Raw genomic sequence first — 19,029 nt, forward strand, 5'->3', positions numbered from 1 at the left:
AAAAAAAAAAAAATGTCTTTTTGACTTTAATAACAACTAAATCGCTATTTACTGTCAGGGTCATATCTTTGAATGTTAAGCGCAATAAATCATGATTNAGACACACCAAGAAAATATGAACACAACGGAACTCCCGGCAATACAAAAAGAGTAAAAAAGTAGTTCAAGTACCTTGCTTGACTTTCAAGTAGTCGTTGGGCCATAGTGGGTCGTACTCATTGACCACCGCCCAAGTGGGATCTTTTAAAGGTAAAAGACCACCTTTAGACCCACTGCCACTAAGTGAACTATTTAAGGAACCACGAAACTGAAAGAAAATCGAGAGACCATCAACCATGTGATCTACTTGCGAATTCTGCTAGAATCGCTTTCCATTCGTTCATCCTTTACTTGGATTGGCGGGGATGGAGGATGGATGGATGGATGTCGTGCTCACCTTATTCTCTTTGGACATTCCTTGACGAATACCACTCAAACCCACTCCCCCTTTATGCAGATTGATCACGGGCGGCAACGTCACGCCCCCGGGCGAGGCTGAGCTGAGCTTCCTCGTGGGATGATGGTGATGATGCAGACCCATCAAAGGTGAGGCCTGGGGTTTGGGTGGCTTAAGTCCCAGTAATCCAGAGCTGGGCCGGAGATTAGACACGCCCTTGGACCAATCCCCCAACGAGGATTGGTTCTGAGTGGACAGAACATCCTCTTCATCATCGTATAACGACGACATGCTCCAGGCTGCTTTCGAGAGCCTTAGTTTGAAGTCTCACGTGGCTATCCGGATACTTGGACTTCAGGACCATGAGACATTGAATTTGGCGTTCATGAATATCGCACTAATAATCACTTTTAAATCGATTTCACAGAAGTCGGTCTTTCCTACCTAGTCCTTCCCAGTCCTCTATGTAGCACCTGATTTGCCTGATTTGTTATGCATTGTAGAGCATTGCTTAAGTCGGCTGCTTTCAGTGTTTCCACATAGCTGCCGGAAAAGAGTGCCAAGTATTTGCCCAAAAGCGCGAGAATTTCAAACATGGCCATTGAAGTTAAAATCACCCCATTTGTAGCTCAATTTCACATTATAACGAGTAAGGAGGAAGCCTGCTCTGGATTTTTGAGTGTAGCTTTGAACCAGTTTTGATATTTTTCGGATGCCAAATGCTCAAATTTAGGCACCTCAACTCTATTTTCCCATCCATCAGAAAAATGGTGACCGAACGACTCGACCTGTCGGCCAACTCACCCAACGGACAACTCGACCCAGTGGATAAATTGACCCAGCTGACGACTCAATCCAGTACAATAACTAAACACAACGTATTGCTTGAAAAATCTTGATTAGAGAACAAAACTAATGTTTGACAAGTTAACATTCAATTTGCTTGCAAATATGTTAGCATCAGTATGGCATTGAATAGAAAATCAAGTTTGATTAAAACATTATCAAACTTGATTTTCACACTTTGATTGATGTTGACATAACTTGCGTGTAAAGATTCAAGTGATGGTTTGAGTAAAACCATTCAAATTTTGACATGTTTTGCTCATAGTTTCAATTTTGCTGCACATGTGAACTATATGTAAGCCAACATATTGGGCTTAATTTCTGTACTGGGTTGAGTTGTCCGCCGGGTCAAGTTGTCTGCTGGGTTGAGTTGTCCGCTGGGTCGAATCATGTGCTGGGTCGAGTTGCCCTGGGTCGAGTTGTCCACTTGGTCGAGTTGTCCGCTGGGTCAAGCTGTCTTGGGTTGAGTTGTCCTGGAGCCCAGAAAAATGTTTTGAAGTTTTGTAGTGCTTTGAACAAAAGAAATTTTATTTGGTAACTTTCGAATGGACTAATAGAGCAACTTGCATATTTCTAGCAAGGTTATTAAAGACGCCAATATTTTCAAGAAAAGTGCAAAGGGTCAGACACAATTTTTCCGCCAAAAGCATTGGCAGAAAGGCACAAAATTTACGATAAGTCCAATGAAGACACTGAATCCGCTGATAGAAGCATCTACTACCTGGTTTTTGCATCACAATTATTTTGAGGTTGCCTGGTACAATGTTCGTCTCGTGTCCCAAAATCTCCTTTTAGATAGAAGTAAGGTTATTTTTTTCCAATTTTGTCGGTCTAGTTTCTAAACTGAATTCTACATCTTTTTCTTGCTCAATTAGGAACTATGTTCTGTCACAAAATTTAAGTTTACTTCTATCACATTTTCTAAACTTCCCATGAATTTGCATAGAGTCCAACAATTGGATGAAACTTGAATATTCTCTTTGATTAGTGCCTCACAGCTTATGTCATAACTAGAAACTCCGAAAATATTTAAGTTTTGAAGGTGAAATATTTCAATAATATTTGCTCCCAAAGAGGCAAAAAGGTTTTTAAAAGTAATTAGAAATAGACCAAATATTTTTGGTTTGGTTTTTTCACGGGCTTTTCTAATGGCTACAGGGAATGTAATCCCCAGTACTATTAAAATGAAAGGTTATGATTCGTTTATTTATTACCTATCAGTCTTTATATGATATTTGGTCCACCAACGAATTTGAGTTGGCAGACCGAGCTATTCCTTGAATGTGGGGTTGATCGGGAATGCTATCTAAAAATTTGTCTGACTTGAAAGATGCAACCGGATCAACAAGGCCTACGTATTCCCTTCGAAAAGTTCATGTAATATTTAAAAAAATATGATCTTGAGATACTTTCCAGGAGATTTGAAATAACTGGCATGAAAATTAAGTCTTTATCAAACAAAAAGTGTTTCATGATTAATTTTACAATTGAACCAAAAGAGTTTTATGCTGTTCAAATTGTTTAGAATAAGTAATCCTATACATTTTTGGAACGACACATTCCTGAAATAAAAGCGCAAATTACATTGTAAAGGATTTGTTAAGTTTATCACTTGACCATTTACTCTGAATTATATAGTTCTAAAAGTGGAGATAAATGCAGTGCTAACCCAAAGACATAGTTGGTGCACTAACTAACAAAGTTGAAATTAAGATTACAACAAAGATAAGAACATTGTATGTAGGCAGGGCTGAATTTCCCTGGACAAAAGATGTAAAAAAATAGTTTACTCCTCTGAGTATATTATGAAATTGCAACAATTACGCCAAGATGTAATATTGATGAACTTTGGTGAAAGACTTGGACAGAAATATGTCAAATTTTACGATTATTTGAAACTAGAATTGCTAATATTAAGACGAGTTGGAAATTACACCTGAATATTGAAAAATGCTCCAAAAGCACAAAATATTTGAAATAAACGTTATACAATTTGATTCAATACTTTCGGAGTCTTTACTAATCACTAATATATCTTACAAAAATTCAAAAGACTTGAAGTATTTTCATTCCACAACTTGCATTGAAGCAAAGTTTTTGTGCAGAGTACTTGCAAAACATAGCCACAATATGCAAATCATTTCAACCTTTGAGGACCACTTTTTTTGTATATTTTGTATATCTCAATGCAACAAGCATACTTGTCATTCGATCACATCCACCAAAACTACAAATGTTGTAACTTGCAATAGGAAACAATCAAAGCAAAACTAAAGAATTTATAGAGTACTTGGAATTTTCGAATCATCATAATATGAGCCTGCATTTATAATGAACCAGCATGGAACTGTTCCTTAACTTGTGTCCCTGCAACCGCGTTTTAAGCCCTCTAAACGCACCAATGTGTATGCTCTAAAGAACATCACTATTCATTTTACCTAAAATGACCTCTGGTCCCTAAGTTTATAAAAAACATTTTCAAATTATTAGGGGTCCTCATCGCCCCAAATGCATCAAATTCAGCTGGACAGCGTTATCAAAACATCCAACTTAACCCCAAATCATCCGGCTCGAATTTCTTTTCTTTCAATATTTCACCCAAGGCTATTTTCAAAGCTGAGGCATAAAAATGTCTAGACTTTATTTAGCCTTAGACATGAAGTCGTTGGGACTTTAAACTGTGGCCATTTTGCGATTTCTGTCAATATTCTGCGACTTTTAACGGTCCAAGATTTCCATCATTAGCTAACAAGGTGGCCAAAACATAAGCCACAACCTAAAAGAGCGGGCTATCAATCTTTCTCTTTTAACTTGCGAGTTGATCATAAATGATGCCCACATATTCAATTTTCTTGGCAAGTCAGATCTGGAGGTCCTCGGCCCCTCCAAATCCTGCCAAACTATTCTGGTACCGGTCGGTCTACCTATGGAGAGCACCTAGGCACCTCAGGACGGCAAAGCTCTCCCCGTATCGCTCAACGCGTTTGTCTGTAAGTGATGTTCGCACTGGCCATGCGTTTCAGTCCTACTGCCTTCGTTTAAGCACAAAGCATCAGTTAAGAATATACATAACCAGACAGACTGGCAGATTTTTATTGCTTTTAGATTGGATTAGCCCTCTAGATTGGATGACTGATAGGTGAAAGAGTGTGATTCCTCATGGTAGGGGCGCTCCCTGCAATTGATTTGAGTTGCATCGGTCAGTGGTGACCGATTAAGGTGCATGCAGCGGAAAAATCAAAGCCACCCATACGTTGTCTCTCTTCTTTTCTCTCTTTTCAATGGTTTCAGTACAACTGTGCGTGCTTGCGTGTATGCATGCATCCAAGCCAGTGGATTGGGGGCACTAAGAGGCCTGCCAGCCAGCTTAAGAGACTGTAGCTTTCTGTCTTTGCGCTTTCGTTTCTTCTCCCTCCTTCTGTATCTGGCATCCTTTGAACCTCTCGCCTTCGAAGGTCGTTGTTCGCTCGTTTGATCGTTCCTTCGTTCCTGCGTTCCTTGGTTCCTTGGGTCGTCCATTGGATTGGTGTGTGTGTGTATATGTGCGCGGTTGGTGCGGTTTTAGTGTGGTGCCATTCGTGGGACCAAGAGATCGGGCCAGATCAAGATTGATTGTGTTGATTGCTTAAGTGGGTTGTGTTTAGCGCGCGCTCCTTGGTCGGGTTCCAAAGTTCTCGAGTTCCAGAGTGCCCTTCAAGGCTCCTGTGGATGTGGTGTGTCGCGTGGTTGTTCTGTCGGCTGTGACTGGGTGCCTGCCTGCCCTGTGTGTGGGGCCATTATTACCTGTCTGTCATCCGTCCTTTACTATATTCCTCCATTCCTCCATCTTCCCCATCCATGGTCCGTCATCCCGGTTCTAGTTCCTAACCATTCTATTTCCTCCCAAGATCGAGTGGCAGCCCAACACACCCATCCATTCATCCGCCCATACCTGATCGACCGTGGGCGGGCTGCTCACGCTCACTACCATCGCCTTCGAGTCCATTGACTTGGGATTCTTGGGATTCATTTCTTGGTCTCCAGATATAACCTCGAAATTGATCCCATGATGAAGGACGGCTATCACCGTATAGAGCTAAATAAGACGGCTTGGGAGGTGCCGGAGCGATACCAAAGTCTATCGCCCGTGGGATCTGGTGCTTATGGACAGGTGAGTTGATCCATGACAGCCGTCAAATCACACGGGCTTCCATATCAGATATGAGACAAGCTTGGTCGCGGGATAATCCTGGAAGTCGTTCCCACGCGGAAATCTCAGGACAAGATTCTGAAGGTCCATTTTCACAAAGACAAAAGGCTAATCACTTTTTACGTATATGGCATGCCCAAGGACGTTGATTAAGCCATCTTATCTTGGTCTTCTGAGATTAACTTGGAGGGCATGACACACCAGATGCAGAAAGTAAGCACCCCCTGGACACCTATCCGTCTACTTATAAGAGGGTATGAAAATGCTCTGACCAAGAGTTCAAGACGCTCGCGAGGTTTCCTAGGTCTTCTTGGACCCAAACAATCGCGAATTTTTTTTTTCAAAATTTCTGTCCATTGCTTAATGAGTTTAGGCGGCCTGGAAAGCCATAAAGAAATAAGTCAACACGGAAAACCAGCCTGGAAATCCCACGGGAGGAAATTTCCGTTACACCGACGGAGTTTGCTCAACCCTTGCGCGAGATGGCAATGAACACAGGCACTGTAAAAAGATTAGAATCAATACCAATGATCCTGCTTAGTTTGGCATCTGAATTCGCCCTAACTCTTACACTAAATTTCTGGACCATAAACCAACTAGAATGCTAGGGACTACTTGACCAAATGAAGGCCACTGAATTTCAATTTTGGCCTTTTTTGTTGGCATTGTCGAGGAAAGTCTGAGTGAGAAATATTTCCCATGCTGAATGAGCCCGGGGATTTGTACTACCTACGACCAGTTTAGCTCTATCTCACGTTTCTGTCCGACAAGGTTCAACTTTTTGGGCTGGCGTTATTCTTAAGCGATCGTGTGTTAAGTCGAGAAAATACACAAGTAGATTTCAATGGTCGAAGCCGAATCTGAACGTGACGCCCGTTTTTTTCCAGGTTTGCTCTGCCTCCGATTCCCAGAGACGATTAAAAGACGGAACTTTGACGAAGGTGGCCATTAAGAAGCTGGCCAGGCCTTTTCAATCTGCGATTCACGCCAAACGAACCTATCGCGAGCTTCGGATGCTAAAGCATATGAACCATGAGAATGTAAGCTCTATACCTAGCAAAGTGCTGTGGAAAGAATGACAGTGGTCGACTTTACTATAAATCCCCATTCTTTATCGTAGATCATCGGGTTGCTTGATGTGTTCACGCCCTCACGGACTCTCTCCGAATTCTCGGATGTCTATCTGGTCACTCATCTGATGGGTGCCGATCTAAACAACATCGTGAAAACGCAGAAACTCTCGGATGATCACGTTCAGTTCTTGGTGTATCAAATTCTTCGTGGCATGAAATACGTTCATTCAGCCGGCATTATTCACAGAGTAAGACAGAGGTTTGGGGGTTTCTCGTTCTGAAATGCACTCTTGTTCTTTTGTATGGCGAGAAAGAAAGGGGTTACAAATCCAGATTTCCCCCGAGATCAAAAGTCCATCTCAATTCCACTTGACTTGATTAAGACTCTGGGGGTTTAATTGACCATTTCGGTGGATGACCCTCCGAATGCTTTTGCACTCCATTAACATCTACCCATGGTGGCCTTCTAGGACTTGAAGCCCTCCAATATCGCCGTGAACGAGGATTGCGAGCTTAAAATCCTGGACTTTGGTCTAGCTCGACCCACGGAGAATGAGATGACCGGTTATGTGGCCACCAGATGGTACCGAGCGCCCGAAATCATGCTCAATTGGATGCACTACCACCAAACGGGTGAGTGAGGCTCTCACTTCCGAGAAACGAGAAACGATTTGTATTTTCTTCCACGGAAGTTAGGTACTATTGGAAGCGAGGAAAGAAGAAAGGGAGAAAGGAAAAAATGTTCCATTGATTATTTCAAGCTGTCACTCGCCATCTGTCAAACGCACTGATCATCCTCGAAAACGGCATCTCGTCGTTTGGAGCTTAAATGCTACATGACGACTCTCACTACTTACATTTCGAGCTCGATATGCACTTTTTCAACAATACCTGCTCTGTTGGGAGTAATTCATTGGTTGTTTATTGAAGAATCCGCCCGACTTGAGGATTCTGAGGATCACGGAGTGAATGTGAATGCCGAAAATTTGAATTTTGCAAATTGTTATCACACTCACACTGACTTGCTAACTTGCGTGGAATTGAGATGACATTGGATTTCTTATGAACCTGTTAGTACTATGTTGTCTTTATTGAAGCTAAATCGAAAAATAATCCTTTCAATTCATATCAAAACTCGAGTCCATTAGCAATAACGTAACAAGATGTCATAAGATGTAAGCAATAATATTTTCGCGAGGAAGATGTATCTCGCACTTCGAAGGAAGTCCAAATCATAATTTCCTTGATTAATTTAATTTCCAGTGGATATGTGGTCTGTTGGATGCATAATGGCAGAAATGCTCACAGGAAAAACGCTTTTCCCAGGAACTGACCGTAAGTATTTGGATCCAATCATTCAATTTGTTTATCATCCGAAGAGAGAAAAGGGGGCTTGCAAAATAAATGCAAAATATGATTTACTTGGTTTTCTTGAAGATATTGATCAATTGACTCGCATCATGATGGTGGTTGGTACTCCAGACGAGAAATTGCTGGCCAAACTTCTTTCTGAAGAGGTTAGAGTGAGAAAAGCGAGACAACCCAAACTCAAACCTGCGAGTGTTTTTTTGTGATTGGGATTTAGTACAATTAACCCACCATAGACTCCATCAATTGTTTTATTTTTGAGGGGACAAAAATAAAAAGACATTTACTAACTCACATGCCGACAAAAAACACTCAAAAGTGCTCACATTTTCCCTTCTTATCCCTCCTAATTGTGAAGACATTGATCAACTAACACGCATTCTGATGCTTTGTGGCACACCCAACGAAGAGACCCTAGGCAAAATCACCAGTGACGAGGTAAGAAAGACGATCTTACTTTATGTCCTTTTGAAACACATGTTTTCCTTACTCTGGCTACGATAATTCATCTTGAAACAATTTTAGGCCCGGAACTACATCACGTCGCTACATAAGATGGAAAAGAAGAACTTCCATGATTATTTTCGAGGAGCAAATCCATTAGGTAATCATAAGCAAATCAAAATGTTTTGTTCTCTCTGTCACTCATGATGCTCATTTATTGTTGGGTCTTTGCAGCCATTGACTTGTTAGAGAAGATGCTTGAGCTGGATGCGGATAAACGGATTTCAGCTGAGCATGCCTTGGCCCATCCGTACTTGGCGCAATACGCAGATCCATCCGATGAACCTTCGTCCTTGCCCTACGATCAGACGTTTGAAGACTTTGATATCTCCGTGGAGCAATGGAAAGGTGAGCTCCCATCATTTGTGACCTTAGAAAGTGATACTTTGGTCTTGGGCTTTTTGACTAAAATGCAATCATACAGCGACGATGAAAAGCTGGATTGGTTGTTCAAAGGCTGGGAATGTATCAGTTCATCGTCGGAACTGTTTGTTCGGTTTCTGCCTAATATTACGCCTAAAGAAAGAAAAAGACAAGTTCCTTTGTAGTTTTTGTTTTAGACACATGTTCATATTTTTGTTTTCGTCAAATATAATGTGATTGCGGGACTAAGATATATTTTTTTATTACAGAATACGTTTGGAATGAGGTGCAAAACTTCCGGCCACCACCCTATTGTGCGGCCTCTTAGACTTTTAAAACTTGTGTAAGCGACCTCTTTTGCCTTATGAACTCATTAACAACAACAAATGATGAAGCCATCGACACCACTCGACAACCAATTAAGTTAGCGTCTTATGATGAACTCATTTAACATCTTTTATGGCCTTGCCAGCCCCCAAATATGTTACCTTGTTTTATTGACCCAAATTTTATCAAAGCCAACGCCGTCACACCTAAAGCACATCTGATTAACAAAAAACAACTAGATCCCCATGATTTTTTACTGGCACCTCGTTAAGTGTGTTTCTTCGATCAACTGCAATCAAAACTGATATGATTCAATTGTGTTCAGTAGACACTCGGATTGTCTTCATAATGAGCTTCAAGACCTCACAAGACACCCCCTCCCCCTCCCCCCCTCTATTACCGTTTAAAGAACCCTAACGAACGTCACATTGATTGATTCATACAAATAATTATTCTATCACCAATGTACCAATGATAACCAAAACAAAGTGTTAATAATAAATAAACACATATATTTAACTGCATATGTTGCGAGCTTATGAAAGCTAGGGATTTCTTCATTACGTTTGATAGATAGGAGAAGGGAGGTGCTTGCCCGACTCATCCGCGATGGTCAAACTGGTTCTCGTTACTAAATCGCGGTGGTTGTCGATCCACCGTCTGTAGAACCTGAATTGGGCAAAACCAGAAATTTAAGAAGGCACCTCCGACCATCGGTTGATGCGCTCTTTATTTGTGTCTTCATCCATCTTGGATCCGAACTTGAGAAGGGCAAGAGAATCAGGATGATAAGTTTGCAGCGTGTTGGCCGACTTCCGGTTCGGACCCTTTTCACGGGCAAGATCCAGCGAACTCCGACCGCTTTCATTCACGCCACGGCTTTCAAGGCCACACAGAAGTTGGACGAGCTGTTTCCGAAAGTGGTTGATTTCCCGGCTAGACATATTGGACCGAGAAAGTATGAAGCAAGGCAAATGCTCAAAGAGATTGGATTTGCGGTAAGCGACCCGGATATTAGGATTGATCTTCTGGATGCGAGGAAAAATACATTTTCACGTAGAGCTTGGACGAACTCACGGATACTGCGGTGCCAGACGAGATTAAATTGGGACGAGATATGGACCTAGAAGAGCCTTACAGTAAGTAGCTCAAGACAAAGCCAAGGTTTCTGTACCTCTCCAATGCTAAATCGAGCTCCTTTCGAAATGGAACAGGTGAAGTGGCTGTTCTGAAAAGAATTCAAGACATAGCGGGGAAGAACAAGATCTGGCGATCCTACATTGGAATGGGATATTACAACACCTGCATTCCCCACACTATCCTCCGTAATATGCTCGAAAATCCTGGATGGTAAACTTGACACCCTTTATGGGGCAATTGCATGCATGTATGGTATGGTATGGTTCATTTCGATATTTTTGGAAACAGGACCACCCAATACACACCCTATCAACCCGAGATTGCGCAAGGGCGATTGGAGAGCTTGTTGAACTATCAGACCATGGTGAGTGATCTCACAGGGATGCACATTGCCAATGCATCCCTCTTGGATGAAGGCACGGCTGCGGCTGAAGCCCTGGGTTTGTGCTTCAGGTAAATATGTTTGGCGTGCGTGTTTTCCCCTTGATTTTGCGGGGTTTTGATTTCTTATTCCACCAACAGGCAGAACAAGAGGAAACGTTTCATTTTGTCGCATAAGTTGCATCCCCAGACCATCAGTTGTGTCGAGACCCGAGCTTTGCCCTTCGGAATCAAGATTGAGATCGGAAATGTGTTCGAGGTTGACTTCTCGGGCAAAGACATCTCGGGGGTATTGTTCCAATATCCTGACACCGAGGGGAGCATCATGGACTTCACCAAGGTTGTGGAACAAGCCCAAGCTAATGGGGTAAGAACAATTCAAATAAAGAAAATAAAAATAAAAAAAATCTTCATCCAGAGTTGTACGACTCTTCCAATTCAATCATCCTTAGACTTTGACTGTATGTGCCACCGACCTCATGGCCTTGAGCATCATGAAACCCCCGGGTGAGTTTGGTGTGGATGTGGCTGTCGGAACCAGTCAAAGATTTGGTGTCCCTCTGTTCTATGGAGGTCCTCACGCCGGATTCTTTGCCACGAAAGAAAAGTACACGCGACACATCCCCGGAAGGATGGTGGGCGTGACGAGGTATTTGAATGTCGTTAAACTTTCAAAATTAGAGTAGTAATCTTATTGATCCCTCTTTTGACGATATACGATAGGGATGTGAATAACAAGGATTGTTTGAGGTTGGCCCTCCAAACTCGAGAGCAACATATTCGAAGAGACAAGGCCACTAGTAATATTTGCACGGCTCAAGCTCTTTTGGCGAACATCTCGGCCATGTATGGCGTGTACCACGGACCTCAAGGCATTGAAAGTATCGCCAAGAGGATCCACCACGCCACTTTGCTTTTGGCCAAGGGACTCTCCGAATCTGGGAATGAAGTTGAAAACGGCCTTTTCTTTGACACCATCAAGGTTCAGCCGAGATTGGACCAGGCCGAGATTAAACACAGGGCCATGGAAACCTTAATTAATCTCCGTTATTTTGAAGATGGATCCGTGAGCTCTTTGAAATTCGATTGTTTGAATTTCCTCGAAAGGTTTTACAAAATTGTTTCACTTTTTTTTAGGTGGGAATCTCTTTGGATGAAACCACGACTCGACGAGATGTCGAGGATTTATTATGGGTGTTTGCTTGTCCCAAGACATTAAATCAAGTACGATCAACACTAATGATGATATTGGTGCAAACGAACACTGACCCTTTAATTGGTTGGTTTTCGTTACAGATTGCCGAATCGTTCACTTCCCCCGCTTATTTGGAAGGTAGCATCAATGATTCTCCCTTTCAACGAACCTCAGAGTTCATGACCCATCCCATCTTCAATACGCACCATTCGGAAACAGAAATTGTGAGATACATGAAGAAGCTGGAGAACAAAGATGTCTCGTTGGTGCACTCCATGATTCCCCTGGTGAGTTTAGAGAAGCTTTTAAATCCTCGTTGGATCTTTTTAGAGTCCTTCTCGAACTTCATTTAATAGGGGTCTTGCACGATGAAATTGAACAGCACGACTGAGATGATGCCTTGTAGCATGCCCGGATTTGCCAATATGCATCCCTTCGCCCCAACCGAGCAAGCCTTCGGCTATCGAACTCTTTTCGAAGAACTTGAACGAGATTTGTGCGAAATCACCGGTTACGATCACGTTTCTTTCCAGCCCAACAGGTGAGCTTTTCATTTATTCTTAACCAAGTCGGAGCGTGCATTCAGAAAATGTTATGCTCCAAATTGTACAAAATTGCAGTGGTGCTCAAGGGGAATATGCTGGGTTAAGAGCCATCATGTCTTACCTGGCCTCCAAGGGAGAGGTAGAGCGGAATGTGTGCCTGATCCCTCTTTCTGCCCATGGAACCAATCCAGCTTCCGCGCAAATGGCTGGGATGCGAGTGGTTCCCATTGACACTTCGACCAATGGCGGAATTGACATGGATGACCTCAAGGCCAAGGTGGTTATTCACTCTTAAATTTACGTGTACATCTTTTTACATTTACATTATTTAGAGTTTAGAAACGATGAGGTCCTAGCAGAGTTGATAGAATATTTGGTCAGGCAATGAGTATGTTTGATTTTGCCATCTTTGCCCTTTAGATCGAACAATACTCGTCTACTTTGGCGTGCATCATGATCACTTATCCATCGACCAACGGCGTGTTCGAATCTACCATTGCCGAAATCTGTGACTTGGTCCATGATCACGGTGGTCAGGTCTACTTGGATGGTGCCAACATGAACGCACAAGTCGGCCTCTGTCGTCCCGGTGATTATGGCTCGGACGTGTCCCATTTGAATCTGCACAAGACGTTTTGCATCCCCCATGGTGGTGGAGGTCCCGGTGTGGGTCCAGTGGCGGTAAAATCGCATTTGGCACCATTCTTGCCCTCCCATCCTGTGGTTCGAACTGGGTCTCATTCCCGCATGGGCAAGAGTGCCAGGCCTTTTGGTGTGGTCAGTGCGGCGCCATTCGGATCGGCTGCCATCCTACCCATTTCTTGGGCATACATTAAGGTTGTATTGAGGAAAGAGATACTTTAAGAGCCGAAGGTAGAACTTGTATTTCATCTCATGCAAATTTAGATGATGGGAGCCCGGGGGCTTTTGAGGGCAACGCAGATTGCCATCTTGAATGCCAATTATATGGCTCACCGCCTTCAATCCCATTATCCAATTTTACATCGGGGCGACAAGGGTGTGGTTGCTCACGAGTTCATTGTCGACCTAAGACCCTTAAAGAAGACCTCGGGCATTGAGCCCGTGGATGTGGCTAAACGTCTCATGGATTTTGGTGGGTATTCGATTCCTATTTCTTTTACTTTCTTCATCTCTTGATGGATTGCTATTTTCCCATTCCTCCAGGGTTTCATGCCCCAACCATGTCTTGGCCAGTGAGTGGTTCTTTGATGATAGAGCCCACGGAGTCAGAGACCAAATCCGAACTGGACCGTTTCTGCGATGCCATGATTTGCATCCGCCAAGAGATCCGAGAGATCGAGGAGGGCAAGTTTGACCGAGAGAACAATCCGTTAAAGAGAGCCCCACACACGCTCAACCAGATTTTCGCTTCCACTTGGGATCGGCCTTATTCCAGAGAACGGGCTGCTTTCCCGGCTGTAAGCACATTGACTACATATCTATATGTTTAAGAAACTGTTGGACTAGAGTAATCGTTACGCTTCTTTGATCCATATTTCAGCCGTTTGTTTTGGCGGACACGAAGTTGTGGCCCAGCGTGGGACGAATTGATGACGTTCACGGTGACAAGAACTTGGTTTGTTCCTGCCCTCCCATGGAAAACTACGTCTCTCCCAACAAGATCAGCAATCGACGGATCGAGGATATTCTTTCCTAATGGGTCAAGATTTAAAAGATGTAAAGATGAACTAGAAGAGCTTTTAAGGTTTTGCTACCCAGCAGATTCCAGGATTAACGGATGATGAGTGACAGAAAAAAAACACTTTTTTGAAAGCTTCTTATATTTTTGCATGTACTCTTATTCTAGTGTAATAAGCTCTATGTTGGTTCAACTTGCATAAAATTTATCAAACAGCATTCATAGCTACGATAGATATTTTGTCAATGGATGAAGTAGATGGATGCAAATTTTATGTAACGACAGTGGGTTTGTCTCGACCAGTGTATTCCTTCAACTTGGAGATTTGCAAGGCCACATCCACACAAGCAGAGAGCATTTCGGAAGCGCTTTTCAAGAAGTTGTCCGGTTCGGATTCATAGGAATCCACGTACAACCTCACAGTGGCACCCGAACTTCCGGTGCCACTCAGACGGAACACAATTCTCGACCCATCCGAGAAGAAGATCCGGATTCCCTGTTTGGTCGTCACCGAGCCATCCACCGGATCGGTATATGAGAAGTTGTCTATCTTGGACACGGTGTACTCCTTGTCAGTGGCTCCGTGGCCGATGAATTTCTTTCCAATATTGCTCTGATCATCCACAAAGGCCTGCAGCTCAGCCATCATCTTGTTGCAAGGCTCGGCTTGACAGTTCTCATAATCGTAGCGAGTGAAAAAGTTTCGCCCATATTGCTTCCAGTGCTCCTTCAAAAGCTCCTCTACGGACAAGTTCCGGGCAGCCAAAATCTGAAGCCAGGCCAGAGCAGCCCAGATGCCGTCTTTCTCGCGGATGTGGCTGGAGCCCGTTCCAAAGCTTTCTTCTCCACAAAGCTGGATTTTTCCCGCATCTAAGAGGTTGCCAAAGAACTTCCATCCTGTGGGTGTCTCATAGCAATCATGACCTTTCTTCTCGGCTACCCGATCCAAAGCGCCAGATGTGGGCATACTCCGAGCATAGCCGGTCACGGGGCTCTTTTGAAAGTATGGGATGCAATCCAAGTTGTTGGCAATCACGGCCAAAGAGTCGCAGGGCGTGACAAAAAAGGCTTTGGCACCTAAAATCATGTTCCGATCACCATCCCCATCGAAGGCGGCGCCAAACCCAAAGTCTCCCTTAGCCATGGCTTCCACCAAATCGGCAGCATAGGTCAAATTTGGATCAGGATGGCCTTGACCAAAGTCGGTCAAGACGTTAGTTTTCATGAACGAGTCGGTTCCGGTCCCCAATTCTTCGCCAAAGATCTTCTCCACGTATGGACCAGTCACTCCGTGCAAAGCATTGAATAAGACTTTGGTGCCTTTCAGGTAGTTCTTGATGGACTCAAAATCAAAGATCTCCTTCATCATTAGATTGTAATCCTCGAAACTATCGATCACCTCGACGACAAACTCTCTGTCCTCGACTTGATAGTTGTATGTTCCGGTCTGGCTAAAATCGCATTGCAAATCCGAACAGATGTGATAGGTGTGAATCTTTTGGCTAAGGTCGTGGATTCGATTGGTGAATTCCGTGGGAGCCGGACCCCCATTATCCATGTTGTATTTGATACCGAAATCGCCATCAGGTCCGCCCGGATTGTGCGATGCAGTCAAAATGATCCCGCCATGAGTTTTCCGCTTCCGAATCACGCAAGACACGGCAGGCGTGGACATCAAGCCATTTTGAGCGACAATCAATTTACCCACCTGTAATTTAAGCAATAAGTCTAATTGTAGCAAAATAAATCTAGTCATATCTTACTTGCTTCGAGCTAGCAAATTATCTCCCCTGAAAGTACATTTTTGTACTAGAATAAGATGTTAGAAATGTTCGGACAAGGATTTTTATCTTTTGTAAAACAACTTTTCAGCCTTTTTTTATTGTTCCTAGAGAGATGGGAACAGACCAGATAATGGTCATTATATGGTCGGGGGTCATAGCAGGTAAGATATGACTGAAATGTAAGCACAAACCCTGGACCTATAACTCAATTCCATTCCATTCAATCTAAGTGATGATGACACAACTAAACCTCTGAGCTCTTCTGTANTTTTGTAAAACAACTTTTCAGCCTTTTTTTATTGTTCCTAGAGAGATGGGAACAGACCAGATAATGGTCATTATATGGTCGGGGGTCATAGCAGGTTCGTTTGTTTTTGTTGCTAATAATGTTGGATGATAGATGCTTGGGAGACATCCTGACCGAGTTTTGTGAGAATTCGTTCCTTCGTGATGAAACTATGATCCTAACATGAAACTATAACCTAAGGCAAGGCATTGATGTATTTCCTGGAAAGGAACAAATCCCCAGACTGTTTGACATAATTACGAAGTTTGTGCAGTATTACACCAAAATCATATATTTCATTGGCTAATTCAACAATGAAATATGGCTGAAATGTAAGCACAAACCCTGGACCTATAACTCAATTCCATTCCATTCAATCTAAGTGATGATGACACAACTAAACCTCTGAGCTCTTCTGTAACACGTCGTCAGGGTACAAACACCAAGTCCAGGGGTATACCCAAACCGGTTCAAGCCAATGTCGCTTGGCCCCTGCGAGTCATTTCCCCGAGAGGATATAAAACGTTACTCTGTTTTTTAACCCAACTCAAACCTTTTCATGCCTTGTGTGTCATTCTTCAAAAAAGGAGTGGCCCCTCAATTATTTATGCCTCGCAGAGATACTTACGCCATTAGCCGCCGCCAATTGAATAATGTTATTGACCGCCTCTTTCATGCCGTGCCGCCCATCCCCGCCCACGACCAAGGTACATCCCACCAAACTGGGTCCGATGGCCTCCAAAGTGCATTGAATGAAGTTCTCCATGTACTGAGGACTCATGAACTCTGTCACTTTTTTCCTCAGCCCCGAGGTTCCGGGCTTCTGCCCATCAAACACCCGGGTTGAGACCGGGGTGGGCGTAACCTTCAACGAGGACGACATAGTCAGCGCTACTTCTCTTGATTATTGGGGTTGACGGTGATGGAACCGATCGAATCCGGAGCCAATCTCGATTAAGGAAAGATGATCGAGCAAACAGGAATATGTCCACCGAGAGTTCAAGATCTAACCGACGATGACCAAACTTGAACTTGACTGCTATGATAGAGGCACACAACTGAAGAGAGGAACAATGTCTGTCTGTCTGTGAAATCCGTGTGAGTGCGAGTGTGAGCGTGTATGCAGTGTGTGTGCTCGAGGGCTCTGACTGACGAGTGTATTTAATGTTCACATGGACATAGGTGGTCAGTGGGAGCGGGCTTTGAATGCTTTGCAGTCATTGAAGGTTACCCTCAAGGTGACCGGAGAAGAACACAACGGACAAGAGAAAGCTCGTCGTTCCATGCAGCTGAAATTGAAGGCTGAGGGAGGCCGCGAGTTGTTCATGTTCTCTTGTCACCGACAGAGGGCCAAAGGGCTTAGCTGAGATCTGTTGGGGGTATTCTCCGAGACCTATGATGCATCGGGGTCCCTTTAAAGAGCCTGTGTAAGGACCTGTACTGCAATTGTAGTATGAGACCTTGGCATTAAGCTCGTTTCGTTGTGTTGTGTTTGTTTCTTACGAAGTCAGATAGCAGCTCTCTTTAATGATGGGTGTCTTAGTGTCCCTCCTTCGTCATCACAGCCAATAAGCTCATAATCAAAACCGTTTTTTCGGGTAGAACCAGGGCTTGAACTATTACTGAAAAAAGTAAAGCGTTACCGTTACCGCTACGTTACCTTTGTTGAAAAAATATTGCTTAAACCTGCAAAAAAAAAGCGCTTTGCGTGATTTTTTTTAACGGTTAGTAAATATGACTAAAAATAAATCTCGAATATACGAGGGTGCAAGGGTCCGTGGGTTTAAGATTTGGATAGTTTTAACCTTTATTAACTTTTGCTAAGCATTTTGACGGCAATTTCCGCCTTAGAAATCTCCGCCAACGACAATCTCCGCCACAGAACTCTCAGTTCGTAACTGGTAATTTCCGATGGAGGTCTTAATCTTAGCCTGACTTACGTCCAACTTTTTAGGGAGACTACCCAAAATTACTGGGTTCGAAGTGCTCTTGAGCTCTTTGCTAATTTGCAAATCTTTTTGAACAAAGTCTTCCAATATTTTAGAATTTTTGTCCGTGTCCACCTTTCAGATCACATTCAGATTTTGCTAGATTGGAGCAAACTTCCTCAAAATCTTCAACTAATTTATCAACGGCTGTATCTACGGACGATTCCTGTTTCAGAATGGAAACCAGGTCTAGTTCTTCTAATCTTTCTGCAACTTGAGGCCAATGTTAAATTTGAACTTGAATTTAGTCTGACCAACCTTTTTGGTCGGTTTTACTCTAGTAGTGCACGCAGGCTTTTGAGTTATGGTCGACCCTATCTCAAGAACATGATGATCAGACAGATTACATGGACATACTGGATCAGGTCAGGGTCATTGGAAAAGATCAAGTCCAGAACGTTATTTGCACTGGTGGCCACACCAACATGCTGGGAGAAATTGCGCGAGATCGCAAATTCTTCCAGCTTTTCTAACGACTGAGATGTCGATTTCGAAATGGGAATGTACCCATCGGGACTATCCTCACACTCTACGACGCTAGCCGGAAAATCATAGTCCCCTACAAAGAAACCCTTCGAGCAGACTGCCAGATCCAACTCATTTCCAGTGAATTGGAGAGCTGACATGAAAGAGCTTACTGAACAAGAAGGGGGCCTATACATTGTTACAATAGACAGATCATTGATCTCGGTTCTCCATTTGACATTTGTACATTTCTAATTTGCAAATTATTCCTCACATATAGGCATACACCCCCCATGTGGGAAAATGGGGTTATCAGGACGTACAGCATCAGGATACAACAAACTAAGATGAAACCAACTTTGGTTAGTTCTTCATCGAAGACCCCAGTCGAAGCCAGTTTTCTGTTATAAGGTCGAGGGCTCCCTTAGTGACATACATGATGTCAAGTCAGGTGTTCCTCAGGGCTCCATCTTAGGGTC

The 19,029-nt window shown here is 43.3% G+C and overlaps 4 protein-coding genes across 5 annotated transcripts in view; 2 read left to right on the top strand and 2 right to left on the bottom strand.

The window, feature by feature from the left end:
- The window catches only part of LOC131893532 (splicing factor 45-like), a 2,964-nt gene extending 2,034 nt beyond the window's left edge, over positions 1-930 (bottom strand). Inside the window, exons 1-2 of the mRNA XM_059243588.1 lie at positions 437-930; positions 172-307 (exon numbers count right to left, since the gene is read on the bottom strand). Of these exons, the coding sequence (XP_059099571.1) occupies positions 172-307; positions 437-727 (427 nt within the window). The 5' untranslated portion in view covers positions 728-930. The remainder of the gene's footprint in view (positions 1-171; positions 308-436) is intronic.
- Positions 931-4,592: 3,662 nt separating this feature from the next.
- Positions 4,593-9,630, top strand: LOC131877164 (mitogen-activated protein kinase 14-like). Of its 2 annotated transcripts, none has more exons than XM_059222766.1 (9): positions 4,593-5,432; positions 6,359-6,511; positions 6,592-6,792; positions 7,015-7,177; positions 7,808-7,879; positions 7,982-8,061; positions 8,438-8,516; positions 8,591-8,764; positions 9,049-9,630. In XM_059222766.1, exons 1-9 carry the CDS (start codon positions 5,328-5,330, stop codon positions 9,105-9,107), a joined length of 1,086 nt encoding a protein of 361 aa, XP_059078749.1. In that variant the 5' UTR covers positions 4,593-5,327; the 3' UTR covers positions 9,108-9,630. The 2 variants fall into 2 exon arrangements, with proteins under 2 accessions (XP_059078749.1, XP_059078748.1); XM_059222765.1 differs by lacking the exon at positions 7,982-8,061 and adding an exon at positions 8,271-8,350 and having other exon boundaries at positions 4,596-5,432.
- A 176-nt stretch (positions 9,631-9,806) lies between these two features.
- LOC131877161 (glycine dehydrogenase (decarboxylating), mitochondrial-like) lies at positions 9,807-14,245 on the top strand. Its single transcript, XM_059222763.1, has 15 exons — positions 9,807-10,104; positions 10,167-10,245; positions 10,321-10,456; positions 10,535-10,699; positions 10,769-10,994; positions 11,080-11,276; positions 11,351-11,693; positions 11,765-11,851; positions 11,924-12,109; positions 12,179-12,363; positions 12,443-12,644; positions 12,788-13,204; positions 13,274-13,481; positions 13,553-13,806; positions 13,890-14,245. The coding sequence occupies exons 1-15, from the start codon at positions 9,892-9,894 to the stop codon at positions 14,043-14,045; spliced, it is 3,054 nt and encodes a 1,017-aa protein (XP_059078746.1). The 5' UTR covers positions 9,807-9,891; the 3' UTR covers positions 14,046-14,245.
- On the bottom strand, positions 13,552-17,371 carry LOC131877162 (phosphoglucomutase-1-like). Its single transcript, XM_059222764.1, has 2 exons — positions 16,726-17,371; positions 13,552-15,735 (listed from the first exon to the last, which is right to left on the bottom strand). Exons 1-2 carry the CDS (start codon positions 16,978-16,980, stop codon positions 14,299-14,301), a joined length of 1,692 nt encoding a protein of 563 aa, XP_059078747.1. The 5' UTR covers positions 16,981-17,371; the 3' UTR covers positions 13,552-14,298.
- Between the last annotated feature and the right edge of the window lie 1,658 nt (positions 17,372-19,029).

The sequence above is a fragment of the Tigriopus californicus genome, chromosome 2 (assembly GCF_007210705.1).
Source record: "Tigriopus californicus strain San Diego chromosome 2, Tcal_SD_v2.1, whole genome shotgun sequence".
NCBI lineage: Eukaryota > Metazoa > Arthropoda > Copepoda > Harpacticoida > Harpacticidae > Tigriopus > Tigriopus californicus.